Here is an 18430-nt window from a genome sequence, read left to right on the forward strand (position 1 = left end):
ACGTCCATCTTGTTTTGATAATACGGGTTTTTCTGCCCCTCCATTGGGACGTTTTGGGAGGACGTCCTCAGCAAAACTTGGGCGTCCCTTTCAATTATGCCCCTCTATGTAAGTTAGTCTTGACTGGTATGATGAACACTCAGAGCTTTGTTCCCTAAACAGGGAATTAATGTTATAAGTTATTGGGGAAACCCCCCACCTTAACAGAGCCTGATGACAAGTTTTCCCTTAAGAATAGGGAACTGCAATAAGGGGTCCATGCGTGTGCCATTAGGTGATGTCACACCCTAGTGCTGCTGATATCACCCTACTTGGTGATGGAGAATCATGGTTATTTAAGGTAGTAAAGATGACAATATATGAGTACAGTTAATAATTATTACCTTGAGCTGTATAGATGAAGTACCACCCAAACATGTTCTCCAGCATTTGTGACTTCTTTCACATACTGGTCACCTATAATCTCTGTCAGCTCCCCAAACTTTTGTTTTCTCTGAAGAGATTTCAGTTCCTGTAAGCGCTGTTGCCTAATGAACACAGAAATTATTCCTTGTTATTTCATTTTTGTTTATATTAGTAAATTAGTTATGTTTGACACTATTTCTGTTATCATTTGCATACAATATTTGTTGTCTTGTATAATATTTTTTGTACATATAGGTGGTAATTTTATAAAGCATTTTTTTTGTGGTAAAGCAGGCTTTACATGTGGAAAAAGGGCTGAATATGCACATATCAGTATGCAGACCAACGAGATCACATGTACTTATACGTGCACCATGCATAGATGTTGCCAGGGGCACAGCTACAATGTATATGCAACACACAAACACACACACACACACACATTTACACCTTCTATGGAATAGATATAAATTTGTAGTGAGAATCTGTGTGCTACAAGAGCTGGGTTTGTAAGCCTATTTTATAAAGGCACCTATATTGCTTTATAAAACAGACTTAAAGTAGATGCTGTTTTAGAAGTTTTACATATTACAGCCATTTTACATATCATAGAGCGGTTGTCCATCTACAGATGCATCACATCATCAGCATATTACACATTACCTGAAATCATTGCAATGGATGCCTATCAATTTCTGGATTAAGTTCAAAATTCTAATGCTAATGCACAAAGCCTGTATTATCTGTCGGTGGTGCTGAAAATTTATAAACCAAGTTGTTGAATGGGCTTCCTCTCATTTGCCACACCGTGAATCTCTAGCGCTGTTTAGTAAAAGAGGCCCTTGGTTAGGGAGCCTATTTCACTACTCAGGGCCAGATAAAGAATGCAACCTCATCTCTGAGAAATGTATTTTTCTCAAAGAAGGTATAGTGAGAATCTGCATGCTTTCTAAGTGCAAACTTGTTTCTGAGATGGACGTCCTTGGTTTCGATTATCGCCGAAAATCAGAAATGACCAAGTCTAGGGATGACCAAATTTAAGGATTTGGACGTCCCTGATAGTATTTTCGAAACGAAAGATGGACGTCCATCTTGTTACGAAAATACGTGTTTCCCCGCCCCTAGATCAGGACGTTTTGCGAGGACGTCAAAACATGGAACGTCCCTTTCGAAAATGCCCCTCTTTATCTTGCTAAGGATGTAAAAAGACTTGAAGCAGTTCAGAGAAAAGCGACAAAAATGGTATGGGGTTTACATAGCAAGACGTACATGGAGAGACTTGTTGGTCTAAACACGTTTACCCTGGAGGAAAGGAGAAACAGGGGTGATATGATACAGACATTCAAATATTTGAAAGGTATTAATCCGCAAACAAACCTTTTCCAGAGATGGGAAGGTGATAGACCCAGAGGGCATGAATTGAGGTTGAAAGGGGGCTTACTCAGGAAAAATGTCAAGAAGTATTTTTTCACTGAAAGGGTGGTAGATACCTGGAATGCCATCCCACGGGAGGTGGTACAGATGAAAACGGTAACAGAATTCAAAAATGTGTGAGACAAATACAAAGGAATCCTGTTTAGAAGGATCGGATCCAAAGAAGCTTAGCAGAGATTAGGTAGGAAAGCCGGTGCTGGGCAGATTTGTACTGTCTGTGCCCTGAGTTGCTGAATAGATTTGGGTGGATTGGAGTAGAGCTTGTCAGGGGCTTTGACAACAACTTCAGAAATTTTAGAACAAGGCCAGTGCCGGGCAGACTTCTACAGTTTATGTCCTAAAAATGGCAAGGATAAAATTTGCGTGCATTTTTCTTCCTGCATGCTGCGCTATTATACCTGCAATAGAAGCTATGCACTCAAGCATCTGTGTGCAGCTCGACCACAAGCCTTTCTGGCATCTCCCCCACAGAAAGCAATTTTTTTGAAAGGTGAGCAAGCTGTCTGATAAAGGGGAAGGCTGTAAAGAGAAAGTAGCATGGGGAGGAAAGAAAAGCTGACTACCTCAAGACATGGAAGATCCCTTTCTAAGCAAGAGAAATTTGGTTTATTCTTTTGGGAGGGGAGGGGATGCAAAGTAGGTTGCCCTCAGCAGGGGAATACTGAAGAGAAGATCCAGACCAAGGAGGTTAGAATGAGAACAGGAGACAGCATGATGTCTAAAAGCTGAAGCTGTCTCCCCACCCCCCCCCCCCCCCATCTCCCCTGTGCAGCTGCCATTTTAATACACCCAAAACAAAGCAAACAAACCTATCAGCTGTTGCATCCGCATTGTTGTTCTTTATTTTTGGTAGCATTTTTATTTGATCTCACTTACATTTTCAAACATGCTGGCTTGAGCAGCATACGGATGTATACAGAGCAAGTATCAGTTTCATTGGTAAGTGTAGAAATTCGTTCTAAATTGTAGTCATTGTGTTATTTGGAGGGGCTGGTTATAGGGACTCCTTGTATTCATGCAGAGATGTTTTCACCTAGTAAAGGGCCACCAAAATAGTTATCATGTTATGAGAATCAGGTGCTCAGCATTCAGAGTTTCTATTTATAAGTACAAAGGTTTTTTAAAACTTTAATTAGGTTGAAACCTGGGAGCATTTAACATCTTTTTTTCCTGTGCATAGATCAAAAGGGTAAGATGGTATGTGGGAACATGCTCCTTTTGTTTTGTGGAATGCAGTGGTATATTATAAAAATGCACTTGATTTTTTTTATTACTACTATTTCAAAAAGTAGTAATAATGAGGGAAGAGCCTCCTTCATGCAAAAGTTCTATCCAGAGTCAGTCAAAATGTGCCAACATTGTCCAGTTCTGTTGCATATATTTATTTCCTCTTCAAGGCTGGTTTGGTTGTAAAAGGCTTTTTTTTGGTTTGTTTGTTTTGGAATCTTTGCCTCCCGGCTATGTTTGCATATAAATGAGTATGATTCTATTATGCAGGCAAACAATACAGCACCAAAATACAGTATCCAGCAGCATGCTATTAGCCGCCAAGTTCATACAAACTTAATTATGTTCAGTGGAAAATAAATCTGTTGGTTGCCTGCTATGTGAATATTCCTTCAATGTTTCATTATTGCTATCAAGTATTACATATTATGGGCATTTGCTTTAGACATTGTTTTAATTCATTTATCCAGACCTTACATGCACATGGTATTGCTTGTTAAATCCAAAGGCAAAACCTAAGGGTGATTAAGCAATTTGGTATAAACTGTGTTCTGCTGTAGAAGTTGTTGTTTAGTTTTGCAATGTGTGTATAGATGCTGTTCTGGTGTGTGCGTGTGATAATGTTTGGATAACTGTCTATACTTATGTCTATGATTTCTGAACATGTGACATCATTAAAGGGCAGACTTTTAAATGCCCAGTTGGGTATATATGCTAATCTCAACTTTGTTAAATGTTTCAGACATATTCATTGACTTGCTCCCATGGTGTTACTGAATTCTATTATTCTGTCTCACTGTATTTTCAAATATAAGCCACAATGAATCTGAGTTTGCTTGGGATAATGTGGGATATAAATGTCAAATTAAAAAATATATATATCCTTTATCCTCCACCTTTTTAAGGTACTGCCTATCCAACTGGATGGTGATGGCACAAGGAAAGCAAGTTTGGTCCAGTGAACACTAACTCAAAATAACATGTTCCTTAGCTGGGCTCTAGTATTACCATATTGAAAATGCGATCATACCATGCGTTTGTGGTTATTTTCCACTAATAAGTTAAATGACTAACTGGCTTTCTTGAAAGGATTATATAACATTTGGATGCATCACTAGGAACAAAAACACACAATTACGTATCACAATTCCTCCTGAACAGCCACAAAACAACCTTTTAGGGTGGACATTGTTCACAATGAGCTCCTTTTATTGTCAACCAGCTAGAAGAGATTTTTCATCTGGGACAGTATAAGTCAGCACAAGAAAAAAATATATAAGAAAACCAATGTACTGCATTAGGAGCTTATGGTCCATTTAGTTATGTTTACACAAATGAGAGATCTGCATGAAACAAAATATTAATTTTTATTATTTTGACTTATAAAACCACTTGTCCCTGAAACATACTCAAAACAGAATAATCCATATGTGTATCTAAAATGTAAACTTCTAAAAATGAGATGAAGTGAAGATGTGATTCCATGGGGCTCATTTTTTTTTTTAAAGAGAAAAATGTCTAAAAAGTGGTATAAAACAGCATTTGGACATTTTTCTCACAAAAACGTCCAAATCAGTGCTTTCAAAACCTATTTTTTTAGACGTTTTCTATGCTGTTCATCTGCAGTGAATCCAATTCTCAAGGGGGCATGTTAAGGGCGGGATTTGGGCGTTTCTAGGACTCATAGTACCAGCAATGTCAGCAATCAAGACAGGCCGATCCTGGAAGCTTTCTTTCTGCAGCTCCCACCTCCTCTGAAACAACTTCTTGTCTCTGCGTAGGTAGGAGCTGCAGAAAAAATTCTGGGATAGGCCTACCTTGATCGCCAACACTGCTCGAACTGACTGAGAAGGTTGGAAGAGCATCGGGCAGAGGAGGAAAAGAATTAAAACAGTTGCTGGACCTCAGAGGGGAGTGCAGGTAGAAGATGCCGGTTCTCAGAGGGGTTGGGCATGGGTGGAATATGCTGGTTCTTGGGGGAGGTGGGCACGGGTGGAAGATGCCATTCGGGAAGGGGAGGTGGGCACAGGTGGAAGATGCCAGTTCTGGGGGGGGGGCATGTCATGCGAGTGGAAGATACCTGATCTTGGGGGGGGGGGGGAAGAGAGGAGAAAAAGATGATGCCATCAGCTGAGCAGAGCGGGGGGGGGGGAGGGCAGAGAAACAAAGATGCTTAGACAGGGGCAGGTATGGAGGGAGAGAGATGCTGGGGAGGAAGAGATGACCTGGAGAGAACAGAGAGACTGGATAAGGAAGTGAGAAAGAGAGTGTGAGAGAAGCTGGAGTAATGGAGGGAAGGGGAGAGAGATGCTGAGGGAGGGGAGACATGTGAGCAGAGGGAAGAATGGGAAAGACGCTGAACCCAAAGATGGAAACAGATAAATTGAGAGAGTTGCCTGCCCTTGGATGAGGGGGAAAAGCTGAACACTAGAAGAGGTAGGGACACAGGGGAGCGGAGGGGAAACAGTGGGCAGGTGCTAGGCAAGACAGGATGCAGACAGAATGATGGTGGACATGAAGAGAGAAGAAATGTAAAAGGGACTGGAAACCCTGGAAAGAGCAGATGGGACTCAGGGCTAGGGGAACAGATGATGACTGGGAATTGGGGACTGAGTTGGGGAGTGTTTGGGGAAGGACTATGGATGGGAGAGATGGAGAGAGACTTTTGAGGGGATACTAAGGATCTGGCAATTAGTAGGTAAGAGCAGGGGTGTGCTGATGGGTTGGGAGAATGAGTGAGGGTGTTAAATGGGTGAGGGGTAATAAAGAGGGAATGAACTGTGCGGGAAAGCTGAGAAATAATGTGAATGACCTGGTAGACTGGAAAGAGGATGACAGGCATTAAAAAAGGATGAGGGCTTCACAGACAAGATGGCATCTATGAGAGGAGACGTGTGTTGAGTGCTCTTGAAACCTCCAGTGTAACCTTCAAAGAGTAATACCTTTTCCCCCTTCTGAATGGGGAAGAGGAAAGGGAAAACCGGGGTGAAAGCCTCTCCTAACCTTGGGGGAAATTCCACTCTTAGGCAGACAACGCTCGAGGCATTCAGAGTTCTAACACCGGGAATGCAGACGCCTACCTTGACTGGTTCCTCCCTGTTGCCGGAGGACCTCAGAACTGAAGCGGCTTCGTTATGTCCATTTCTCCAACTACCACCCCCGAGACCAGGAAGCAGAGCGCCGCCGGCAGTGGAGCCACGGAGCGACTTTTCCGAAGTAGGTACATCCACGCCGCTGGCTGGGAGAGGCCCTGCCGATTTTTCTACCCCAGTGGATTTAACAACACTTGGTGCAACAGGGGTTGAAAACACTTTGCTTTCTCCAACTCTGGGAACTGCTCCTGTGGTTTCGAGGTGAAACAAAGACCAGCGGTAGTAACTCTTGAAGTGCTGTGGTACGCTATCCAGACTTTGAACGCATCACTCCTCCAGGTAAATAATTTATTTAAACAAGAATTATCTGCTTTAAAACAATCTCAACATTCTATGACTGAGAGAGTTCAATCATATGAACAAAGAATTGATTCACATGATGGTGAATTAAAAAAACTACAAAGCTCTATTGGAACACTTATTCAGGATAGAAATAACATGACTAAGAAGATAGAATACCTAGATAATCAGATGAGGAAGAACAACCTGAGATTCCTTAAATTTCCAAAATCACCATTGATTGCCCCAACTGAAATGCTGAAGAAATATTTTATAGAAGTACAGTGCACTCCATTTAAGTTGACGTCGGAGAAGAGCATGCTCTGTTTAACCGCATGCCGTACTTCGGTCCCGTTTTTGGCACCATCAATTTCTATGGGGACAAACTTTATTTATTTATTTATTTGTGGCATTTATACCCCGCTCTTTCCCGCTCGATAGCAGGTTCAGTGCGGTTTACAAAGTATGGTACAAAGTATCACGGAGATAATACAGGTATGGAAACAATGTATCACAGAGATGACATAATTACATAGAGTAGGTTCAGTGCGGCTTACAAAGTATGGTACAAAGTATCACAGAGATGATACAAAGTATGGAACAAAGTGTCGCAGAAATGACATAATTACATAGAGTAGGACAATAATGGAGTGTGGGTAGTACTAGTGGTGTGGAATTATGTGTGGAATTATGTTTGAGAATTAGGATGGGTCATTTGGGTAGGCTTGTTTGAAGAAGTAAGTCTTCAGCAGTTTTCGGAAGGGTAGGTGTTCAGTGGTTTTTCGGATGTGTCGAGGTATGGCGTTCCAGAGTTGGCTGCCTATGACAGAGAAGTTGGATGCGTAGTAGGTTTTGTATTTGAGGCCTTTGCAGTTAGGAAGATGAAGATTGAGATATGTTCTAGAAGTTCTGGTCCAGTTTATTTTAGCGCACCACTGATAAGTGCAAGATTCGCTTATATGCATGGTTCAAGACCACTCCTCTGCAGGAAAGACTCTGCATAAGAGCATGCATGGAATATGGAAGCCAACTGGCACGTGACAACTGAGATTTCAAATATACTGCCTCTTTAACTGCCCCAGGCAGATAAGGGGAAAGAATGTTATTGGAGCATGCACTGGGGTCGTTGTCGTCGTTGCGGCACCGGCAGAACTGTAAGACTTTAACACTGGCTGAACAAATAGAAGTTCTTAAAAAATTAGAAAACAAAGAAAGTCAAGCATCTATTGCTAAAGAATATGGTGTCAATCCCAGTCAAATTTCACATGTCTTGAAGCAGAAAGACCAGCTTCTGGAAGACTGGTAAAACAATACAATTCCACAACAGAAACGAAAACGTTTGGGAAAAGCTGAGGAGGTAGAATATGCTCTTCTTCGGTGGTATTCTCGAGTCAGGAGCAGACAGTTTCCTGTCAGTGGTCCACTGCTTATGGAGAAAGATAACCAGGTAGCAGAAAGTCTTGGACTGACTGAATTCAAAGCCACTGTTGGATGGTTGGAAAGATGGAAGAAAAGGAACAGCATAAAATTCAAGACAGCATGGTGAAAAACAAGACGCTGATGACTTTGGTGCTGAAAATTGGGTTGTTTCAGTTCTTCCTACCATCTTGAACGAGTTTGCACCTCATGACATTTTCAATGCTGATGAAAATGGCCTCTAATGGCGAGCGATTCCTGATGGAACACTTGCATTCAAACATGCCGAAACTACTGGAGGTAAAACATTGAAGGACCGACTGACAATCCTCCTTTGCTGCAATATGGATGGGAGTGAGAAGCTGGAACCCCTCGTCATTGGAAAGAGCAAACAGCCCTGTTGCTTCAAGAAAGTTAAGCGACTTCCTGTGTCATACGAGGCTAACGCAAATTCGTGGATGACTGGGGAAATTTGGAAGCAGTGGCTAAAGAAGTTACACAGTAGAATGCGGGCACAAAAGTGTCAGATTTTGCTGCTTTGTGATAACTTTGCTGCACACAGGGATGATGTCAGACTGTCTAACGTCAAGATGGTCTTCCTCCCACCAAACACTACCTGTCTGATCCAACCTATGGATCAGGGCATAATAGCCAATTTCAAACAACATTATCGAGCTCTTGTGCTACGTCATCTGATGAGCGTTACGTATGACCAGACTGGGAAGGATAAACGTGCTGTTGAACTGGCTCGTAATCTATCACTGTTGGATTCCCTACATATGTAGAAAGAAGCCTGGAATCATGTTACACAGGCAACCATTGTGAACTGCTACAAGTGGGCAAGCTTTGTTAAGGATGTGGAGAGGGATGAAGTAGGTGCAGCTGTTGCAAACGCATCAGATGAAGAGGTTATTAACATCCCAGCCGGTTTTACTGAAGAAGAGTTCCATTGCTACATAGCTGTTGATTATTATCTACAAACAGCTGAAGACAGCACTGATGTTGAGATATGCTCCTACATGCAGGCAACAACGGCTGATGATGGAACAGATGAAGAAATGAGCAGCGAGGCACATGCTGATGAAATTCAACAACCTCCTCCTGTCACTTTTGCAAGAGCGCTGGAGAGTCTCAATACCATGTGGGCTTATCTGGAGGCCACTGGATGTCAGTGCTATGACAGTTTTTACCGTCTGGCAGACGTAGTCTATGGAACTCACAGACCCAAGAGTGTACAGAGGACTATAACTGATTACTTCAAGCCAGCCTAATGTCAGTTAACTGAGACTGTAAACAGTACTGTACATATGTTTATCAGATGTCAAGCTTCTTTGGGTCACAATGGTTAAGTGCACGCTCTGGTTAACTGCATGCATTTCTTTGGTCCCAGACCCTTACACTTAAGCGGATTGCACTGTATTAGCAATTCCGAAAGAAGCACTGCTACCAATTGTTAAGAAGCATATTATATTACTCGATCTACAATGCTTTCTGACGACCCACAGCAGCAATTAAATCTAAGAGAAGTTTTGGAAAGTTCCCTCGAGGTAATAACTGATCAAACAACTCTCATTGTGACTTTCGCTTTTGAAACAGATAGAAATAATATATTATGATTATACTTTAGACATATTTCTGCACAGTTTCTTGGTACTAAAATACAAATATTTCCTGATTTGAATAAGGAAACCCAAAAAAGAAGACGATAATTCATGGATTTGAAATCAAGAATTCTCGCTTTGGATGGAACTTTTCTTTTAAAATTTGCCTGAAGGTGTTTAGTATCCTTAAACTCGATTAACTACATTTTTTTTTTGAACCAAGGAAATTGCAGGAATTTATAATATGTCATGAACAAGAAGATGTTCGTAGTCCGGATGCATCAACAGTTTGAATGATGGAAATCGCTGGCAGACGTTTTGCATCCTCCCTCTTAATTTAATTTAATTTATTAATTTTTTTGCCTTTTTAAATTATTATTTCCTAGTATCTTGTTTAAAAATAGTGTGGATGAATTTTTCAGATTAATTCTCCAAATTTTCTAATTTCTCATTAATATTTTTTCCATTTTTCAAATCATTTATGTTATGTAAATGTAAATATGAAACATAAATAAAGAATAAAAAAAAGGGATGAGGTCCTGAGGAGGGGTATTGGAGGAAAGGGAAGGGTCTCTGAAGGGGTTGAGTGAGGGTGGAGATGGGGTTAAAAATGTGGTGAAAGAGAGGTAATATGAGTGGGGTAGAGAGTAAGAGATTAAAAGCTTAGTATGGAGGCAAGAAAAGAACAGAGAGACAGGGATACTACTACTTATTATTTCTATAGCGCTACTAGACGTACGCACAGCGCTGTAGGGATAGTGCTGGGACTGGTGAGGAGATGAGATGCAGTGCAGGATAGGTAAGGGCTGAGAGGGAATGTACAGAGGATATTAAGCAGACTATGTTATTATGAAATGGAGGACTATGGAGAATGCTGGAGAGAGCATGAGAGGGAGATGGGTAAAGCCGGTAGGTAGATGAGAAAAAGGAGGACAAAAAAAGAGGGTGAGAGGAAGAGAGAATTAGGATAAAAACAAACAGGTAAATATCAAGGCAGAGAAGAGAAAAGTGGAAAAAAACATAGATCAGTGGCAGACAGATATAGAGAAGGAAAAGAAGAGGACAAGAGAAGAGAGAAGAAATGGAAAGGCAAACCTGGGAAATAATTTTGAAGACTTGACACAAGGGGTCAAGGAGAGAGAGAGGTGCTGCATCGGAGGGAGACAGAAGCTGGACAGGGTGGTCAGTTAGGGAAGAGAGAGATCCAATGAGGTGGCTTAAGAGAGGGGGCACAGAGAGGGAAAGAGATGAGGGATTGGGGGGGGGGGGAGGAGGAAAGAGATTTCAGGACCTACAGGGAAAGGAGGAAGAGAGACAATACCACAGAAGAAAATTAGTGAAATGTTACACATATAGGGAAGGGAAGAGGAAAGACATGCTACACATAAAAGGAAGGGAAAAGGGGAGAGAGGCTGAACATGAAGGGAAGGAAAGGGAAGAGGGGAGACAGGCTGAACATGAAAGGAAATGGGGAAACAGGCTGCACATAAGAGAAAGGACAAAGGGAGACAGGCTGCACATGAAGGGAAGAGGTGCGACATGTTGCACATGTAGGGAAGAGAAGAGGGGAGACAGGTTGCACATATAGGGAAGAGAAGAGGGGAGACATGCTGCATGTAAAGGGAAGGGAAGAAAAAAGGGGAGACAGGCTGGACATGAAGGGAAGAGAAAGGGAAAACAAGATAGATTTGAGAAGGAGGCAAAGAAATTGATGTAAGTAAACGCAAAAGATCCGTGCCAAACAGACATAGGGCAGAAGGTGAGAAAAGAAGCAGAGTTAAGAGCATGGACAGAAGAAAGCAGAACCAAAGATTGGGAAAAAGATGATTGGAATAATAAAATCACCAGATCATAAAGGTAGGAAAAATTATTTTATTTTCAGTTTAGTGATTGAATTATGCTGTTGTTGAGAATTAACATTTGTCAGCTTTTATTTTAGGAGGACATGCATTTCTTTCTGTTTTTCTGGTGTTGCACGACATGCAGAGTCTGGTATCTCTGCTTTCATTTTTTGTCTGCATGTTTTTTGTGGTTCCCTGTTTTGTATCAGGTAGGAGTCATGTTCTGCATCTGCAACAGAGGTGAAGGATTCTGGTGGCATGTGGTGTCTGTGTAGGAATCTGTAACAGTTTGTCTTGCTCCAATTTCCCAGTAGCAAGTATATCTAATGTATTTCAGTAGCATAATTAAATGAAATAACTACTTCTGAAGATTACAGGTATGGGTGGGGATGGAGGAGATTATTTGTAGGGAAGGAATGAATCTTAGCAGGGACGGGTTGGTATTGGTTAGATTCCAGTAGTGTGCCTTGACAATTTTTGTGCCTTGCAAGTGTGCCATGAGATGAAAAAGGTTGAAAATCACTGCTCCAGACTGTTTTCTGATTTTCTCTCTAGTTTGATGCATTATTTCCTCTGAGTGAATAGTTACTATATGTTGTCCTTGCCTTACACAATTATATGATTAGAAGATGGTTCTTATTTAGTGTATTATTTTTCAAGAACACAATAGACTCCATCTAGATAAATATGGACATGTATGCATGAATAACAGAATTTGAAATGAAATGAATGTGGGGAGCCTTATTTATGCATTACTTTATTCACGAATGAATCTTTTCTCCAGATACTCGAAGGGATTCACAACATATAAAACAGTCTACTGAAATAGGCTATCCTTTTTGTAAAATTATCTTCAACCTTTCTACACGTTGACATTTTTGAAAGTATGGTGTACCTGGTCAAAATAGCCCAGACAAAATGGCCCCGACAAAAAAGCTCCCGACATAATAGTCCCTGACATAACAGCCACTGTCAAAATGAACTGCCCACAATATAACCCTTGACAAGTTAGCCCCCTGACAAAACAGCCCGATCAGGCTGCCCAGAATATGGGACTGCATTTTTTTCTAATAATCTTACCTTGCCAAACAGGATAAGGTTGGTAAGACTATGAAAATGATGACAATATTTTTTTTATTTAGCATGTTGTTGGAAGAATAGTTTCTTTAAATAGCAGAACAGATCATGAATACCAGTTTGTAGCTATAGAATTTTGTTTATTTATATACTAGTAAAAAAGGCCTGTTTCTGACACAAATGAAACGGGCAGTAGCAAGGTTTTCCTCGGAGTGTGTATGTTTGAGAGAGTGTATGTGAGAGTGACTGTGTGTGAGAGAGAGAGAGTGACTATGCGAGTGTGTGTGTGTATGAGAGAGAGAGAGTGAGTCTGGGTGCGAGTGTGTGTGTGTGAGAATGAAAGTGTGTGCAAGTGCGTATGTGAGACAGTGTGTGAGAGAGAGAGTGTGTTTCACACAGATACAGTGTGTGCGAGAGAGAGAGTGTGTGTGTGAAACACAGACTCTCTGTGAGACTGAGTGTATGAGACCAAGAGAGTGTGTAAGTGACTGTGTGACACAAGAGAGTGAATGCTATGGAGGACTTGGGGTGTGTGGTGTTGGTGCGGGTGGTTCCTCCCATGGGGGGAGGAGATGTGGGTGTTCGGTTGTTTGCTGTGGAGCAGCACTGTGTCTTTGGGTGGAGTGCGGTGGCCCCTGTGGGCCTTGGCCTTGGGGTGGGGTGGCTGTGGAGTCGCGCTGTCTCCTTGGGAGGTGGGGCCTGTTGGGCTGTTTAGGTCCTGTCTGGTAGGGTTCCAGTGTTGTGCGCGGGGGCGGCGCTCCATGCACCGGTCCCGGATGGTGGTCTCGATGCTGGGCAGCCGGTGGTTTATTCAGTGGATGTTGGGGTTGTATGTAAGTTGGGTGTTACATAGTATAATGTTGTTGGTCAGTAACCTCTTCCTTTCAGCTGATCGCTACCGGAGTCTCGCTGCCTGAGAGTGGTTTCCAGCGCTGCCTCTCTTCTACTGCTGTTTCCGTGTTTTGGAGGACGAGCCCCGTCTTGACGCTGGTCAGCTGTTATTTGCCGGCAACCTCCCTCCTGTCAGCTGATCGCTGCTGCGGTTTCGACGCCTGGGGACTGAGGAGAGCGACCCAGGAGACCGGTCATTGCTGAGCGGGTGCCATGGCTTGTGATGGGGCCGTTGGTAAAGTGGAGCTGCCAGGCTACGTGTGCTGGAGCATACCAGAGTTGCAGGCCCGGCTGGCGGAGATCGCAGCCCGGTGCTCTCCATCTTCATCTTCGGCACTGCCGGTTCAACGCGATGCCAATCTGCAAGGTGGATGTTTTACGCTGCTCAATCAGCACTTCCCTGGCACCTTTGTGTCCCGATTCTTCACTAGCCTTTCCAATGTCTCCCGCAGGCCGCGGTCGTCACCCACACTGCTTGTCTCAGGCATCTGTCACTACCTTCTCGGCTTTGCTGTCCTGTTCATCTGCCTTAATGAGTCTCAGCGAGTCAAGACCTGATTTTGGCCTTGTCCTTCCTTCCTCCTCTTTTTTGCTTTCATTTCCCTGCCTACTTATTTATTTGTTTTAAGATTGTATTTATATTGCCTTCCTTCCTTTCTTCCTCTCTCTGTTCCTTCTACCCTCTCAATTCTCATTGTAATTATTTCATTAGTTCATTGTAAGCCGCTTTGGGGCTGCTAAAATGCGGCACAAGGCGAGGTATATATGACCTAAATAAATAAATAAAATGTGATACAGTGTGAGACATAGAGTGTGAGAGAGACAGTGTGTGAAAGTGAGAGAGAGAAAGACATTGACTGTGAGAGAGAGAGAGTGTGTGAGAGAGAGTGTGTGTGTGACAGAGATACCTCCCCCCCCTCTGGTGTCAGGCCCCCCTCCCTCCCTCCCTCTCTCTGGTGCCAGGCCCCCCCCTCTCTCAGGTGTCTGAGCGTTACTGTGCAGGATGCTGAGCTCTGGCTGTGCTTCAAGGAACTGACCAATCCTATTTAATAGAATGCACCTCCAACATTCTGAAGCCAAGAAACCTCGTGTGGTTGGTCACTTCTGCTTGTGATGAACCCGGAAGTACGTGATGTCAATTCAGGAGATGGATACAGACAGCAGGAATGCCTCAGCCATGCAGTCAGCTTCAGAATGTTGGAGGTGCGTTTTATTATATAGGATGCTTTATGCAATTGAATGCTAGTAGGAGTCTTTATCAATGAAGATTTCAGTTGTAGTTTTTTATATTTTTTGTGGTGTGTTATTTTTTCTTAGGGGGCTGTTTTGTTTAGGGGGCTATTTTGTGTAGGGGCTATTTTGTCAAGGGTTGTTTTGTGAGTGGGGCCATTTTGTCAGGGCTTTTTTGTCGGGGCTATTATGACTGGGTGCTGGTGTGCCAAACTGAATTTTTCTACGTGTTAATATAGTCTTGTGTCTGACTATATGAGATTGAAGTAGATAGAGCACCGTTCACGGAAGAGAGTATGTATGAACAGCTTGAAAAGCTAAAGGTGGACAAAGCCATGGGACCGGATGGGATCCACCCCAGGATATTGAGGGAGCTCAGAGAGGTTCTGGCGGGTCCTCTTAAAGATTTGTTTAATATATCTTTGCAGACGGGAGAGGTTCCGAGGGATTGGAGAACGGCGGAGGTGGTCCCTCTTCACAAGAGTGGTGATAGGGAAGAAGCTGGAAACTACAGGCCGGTAAGCCTCACTTCGATTATTGGAAAAGTAATGGAAGCGATGCTGAAGGAAAGGATAGTGAATTTCGTGGAAGCCAATAAGTTGCAAGATCCGAGACAACATGGTTTTATCAAAGGGAAATCGTGCCAAATGAATCTCATTGAGTTGTTTGATTGGGTGACAGGAGAATTGAATCAGGGACGAGCTATGGACGTAATCTACTTAGATTTCAGCAAAGCTTTTGACACAGTTCCCCACAGGAGGCTCTTAAATAAACTGGATGGGCTGAAGATAGGACCCGAAGTGGTGAACTGGATTAGGAACTGGTTGACGGACAGAAGCCAGAGGGTGGTGGTGAATGGAATTCGCTCGGAAGAGGGAAAGGTGAGTAGTGGTGTGCCTCAAGGATCGGTGCTGGGACCGATTCTGTTCAATATATTTGTGAGTGACATTGCTGAAGGGTTAGACGGTAAAGTTTGCCTATTTGCGGATGATACTAAGATCTGTAACAGAGTAGACACCCGGGAGGGAGTGGAAAACATGAAAAAGGATCTGAGGAAGCTAGAAGAATGGTCTAAGGTTTGGCAATTAAAATTCAATGTGAAGAAATGCAAAGTGATGCACTTAGGGAATAGAAATCCTCGGGAGACGTATGTGTTAGGCGGGGAGAATCTGATAGGTACGGACGGGGAGAAGGATCTTGGGGTGATAGTATCTGAGGATCTGAAGGCGACGAAACAGTGTGACAAGGCGGTGGCCGTAGCTAGAAGGTTGTTAGGCTGTATAGAGAGAGGTGTGACCAGCAGAAGAAAGGAGGTGTTGATGCCCCTGTATAAGTCGTTGGTGAGGCCCCACCTAGAGTATTGTGTTCAGTTTTGGAGGCCGTACCTTATGAAGGATGTAAAAAGAATTGAAGCGGTGCAAAGAAAAGCTACGAGAATGGTAAGGGATTTGCGTTACAAGACGTCTGAGCAGAGACTTGATGACCTGAACATGTATACTCTGGAAGAAAGGAGAAGCAGGGGTGATATGATACAGACGTTCAAATATTTGAAAAGTATTAATCCGCAAACGAACCTTTTCCGGAGGTGCAAAGGCGGTAGAACGAGAGGACATGAAATGAGATTGAAGGGGGGCAGACTCAAGAAAAATGTCAGGAAGTATTTTTTCACAGAGAGAGTAGTGGATGCTTGGAATGCCCTCCCGTGGGAGGTGCTGGAAATGAAAACGGTAACAGAATTCAAACACGCGTGGGATAAACATAAAGGAATCCTGTTCAGAAGGAATGGATCCTAAGGAGCTTAGCCGAGATTGGGTGGCAGAGCCGGTGGCGGGAGGCGGGGATAGTGCTGGGCAGACTTACACGGTCTGTGCCCTGAAAAGGACAGGTACAAATCAAGGTAAGGTATACACAAAAAGTAGCACATATGAGTTTATCTTGTAGGGCAGACTGGATGGACCATGCAGGTCTTTTTCTGCCGTCATTTACTATGCTACTATATGTTACCTGTATTTTTCAATAGCTTTTTCATCCTCTTCATCAAACTCATCTTCAGCCTCTTTTAGATCTTTGAGTGTCATTCTTTTGTAAGGCTTCACTGAAAATACAAGCAAAATTTATCTAAATCAGGGTTTCTCAACCCAGTCCTCAGGACACACCAAGCCAGTAGGGTTTTCAGGATACCCACAATGAATATGTATGAGATAAATTTGCATGTGCTGCCTCCATTGTATTCAAATCTTTCATGCATATTCATTGCGGATATTCTGAAAAACAGACTAGTTTGGCAATCCCTGATATAAACAAACAGATTATGTTAATGTTGTTAACAACAGGGCAATTCTGTGTAGATCACGGTATTGCAAATTACAGGAATGATTCTATAAGCCTTTTTTTGGTGGTTATAAATTTGCCCATGAATTATGTGGAGAAGAGCCAACCCATGGTTAATTGCTGATTGGAATGTATGGTGGGGGTGGAGGGATTAGTATAAGAGGATAAATTGCTAAAAAGTACCACTTATGTTGATGTATACGTGTTATAACAAGTTTCTGTAAATTTCTGGAAAACCATATGTAACCTCGGGGCACACCTCCAGCTCAGCTCCACCCCCCACTCCCACACAAACAGAATACTTCTGCACACAGACAGCTCTCACTGGCTGGATCACTCAAGCTGGGCATAGGCCAGGGCCGGAATAAATCCAGTAGGCTGAGGGTACACTTTCTCTGGGCACTCTCACTCAAAGATTAGTCAGCAGTCTCAATACTGAACTTCAACATGTTTTAATAACAGTAACTTGAAAAAAACAGTTCATAAACTTGTCAATTTGGTCTGTACAATTCAGGGTGTTTTATTTTCAAATGGTCAGCAGAGCGCAAAACATAGGGCCCTGTTTACTAAGCTGCATTAGCATTTTTAGAGTGTGCTAACCATGTAGATGCCCATAATATTCCTATGGGTGTCTACACGGTTAGCACTCGCAGCGAAGATACTAAGGCTGTAGCAGGTATTCTCCGAGGACAGCAGGACTTATATTCTCACAATTCGGTAACGCGGTACTGCGTTGCCCAATCCGTAACTTATAACAAGCTTAACAGAGCTTTGTGGAGCATTGAACACGCTCCACCGTGCATACATGGGTGCCATCCCTCCCACCGTGAGGGCGTAATTACCACAGTTAAATACTATAGCATAAAAAGGAAAAAGTAGGAGACAACTCCAAGGGGAGGTGGGAGGGTTTGTGAGAATATAAGGCTTGCTGTTCTCGGAGAATTCCTGCTACAGGTAAGTATCTTCACTTTCTCCGAGGACAAGTAGGCCATTAGTTCTAACACCTAGGGTATTCCTAGCATCTAGGCTCACCGAAAACAACACTGGTCAATTGGGCTTCACAATGGCAAGGATATAACTCAGATTAACCTGAAACTATATACAAACTAAGTAAGAGTGCAGCCTGGAACAGAATAAAACGGGTCTTGGGGGGGTGGAGTTGGATTCTAGACCTCAAACAGATTCTGCAACACTGTCTGCCCAAACCAACTGTCACATCGGGTATCCTGCTCAAGGCAGTAATGAGATGTGAATGTGTGGACTGAATACCAAGTTGCAGCCTTGCAAATTTCTTCACTGGAAGCTGACCACAAGTGAGCTACTGATACAGCTATGGCTTTGACATTGTGAACCTTGACATGACCCTCAAGGGTCAGCCCAGCCTGGGCATAAGTGAAAGAAATGCAATCTGCCAACCAGTTAGAGATTGTGTGATTCCCGATGGCAACCCCCATCTTTTGGGATCAAAAGAAACAAAACGTTGGGTGGACTGTTTGTGGGGCCTTGTTCACTCCAAGTAATTGGCCAATGCTCGATTGCAGTCTAA

At 42.9% G+C, this 18430-nt stretch overlaps 1 protein-coding gene across 1 annotated transcript in view; it reads right to left on the minus strand.

Moving 5' to 3' along the window:
- The window catches only part of PDCL2 (phosducin like 2), a 62014-nt gene that overhangs the window by 19718 nt on the left and 23866 nt on the right, over positions 1-18430 (minus strand). The window contains exons 4-5 of the mRNA XM_030192206.1: positions 16558-16648; positions 384-527 (exon numbers count right to left, since the gene is read on the minus strand). Coding sequence (XP_030048066.1) covers positions 384-527; positions 16558-16648 — 235 coding nt within the window. The remainder of the gene's footprint in view (positions 1-383; positions 528-16557; positions 16649-18430) is intronic.

This window comes from Microcaecilia unicolor, chromosome 2, assembly GCF_901765095.1.
Source record: "Microcaecilia unicolor chromosome 2, aMicUni1.1, whole genome shotgun sequence".
Lineage (NCBI taxonomy): Eukaryota > Metazoa > Chordata > Amphibia > Gymnophiona > Siphonopidae > Microcaecilia > Microcaecilia unicolor.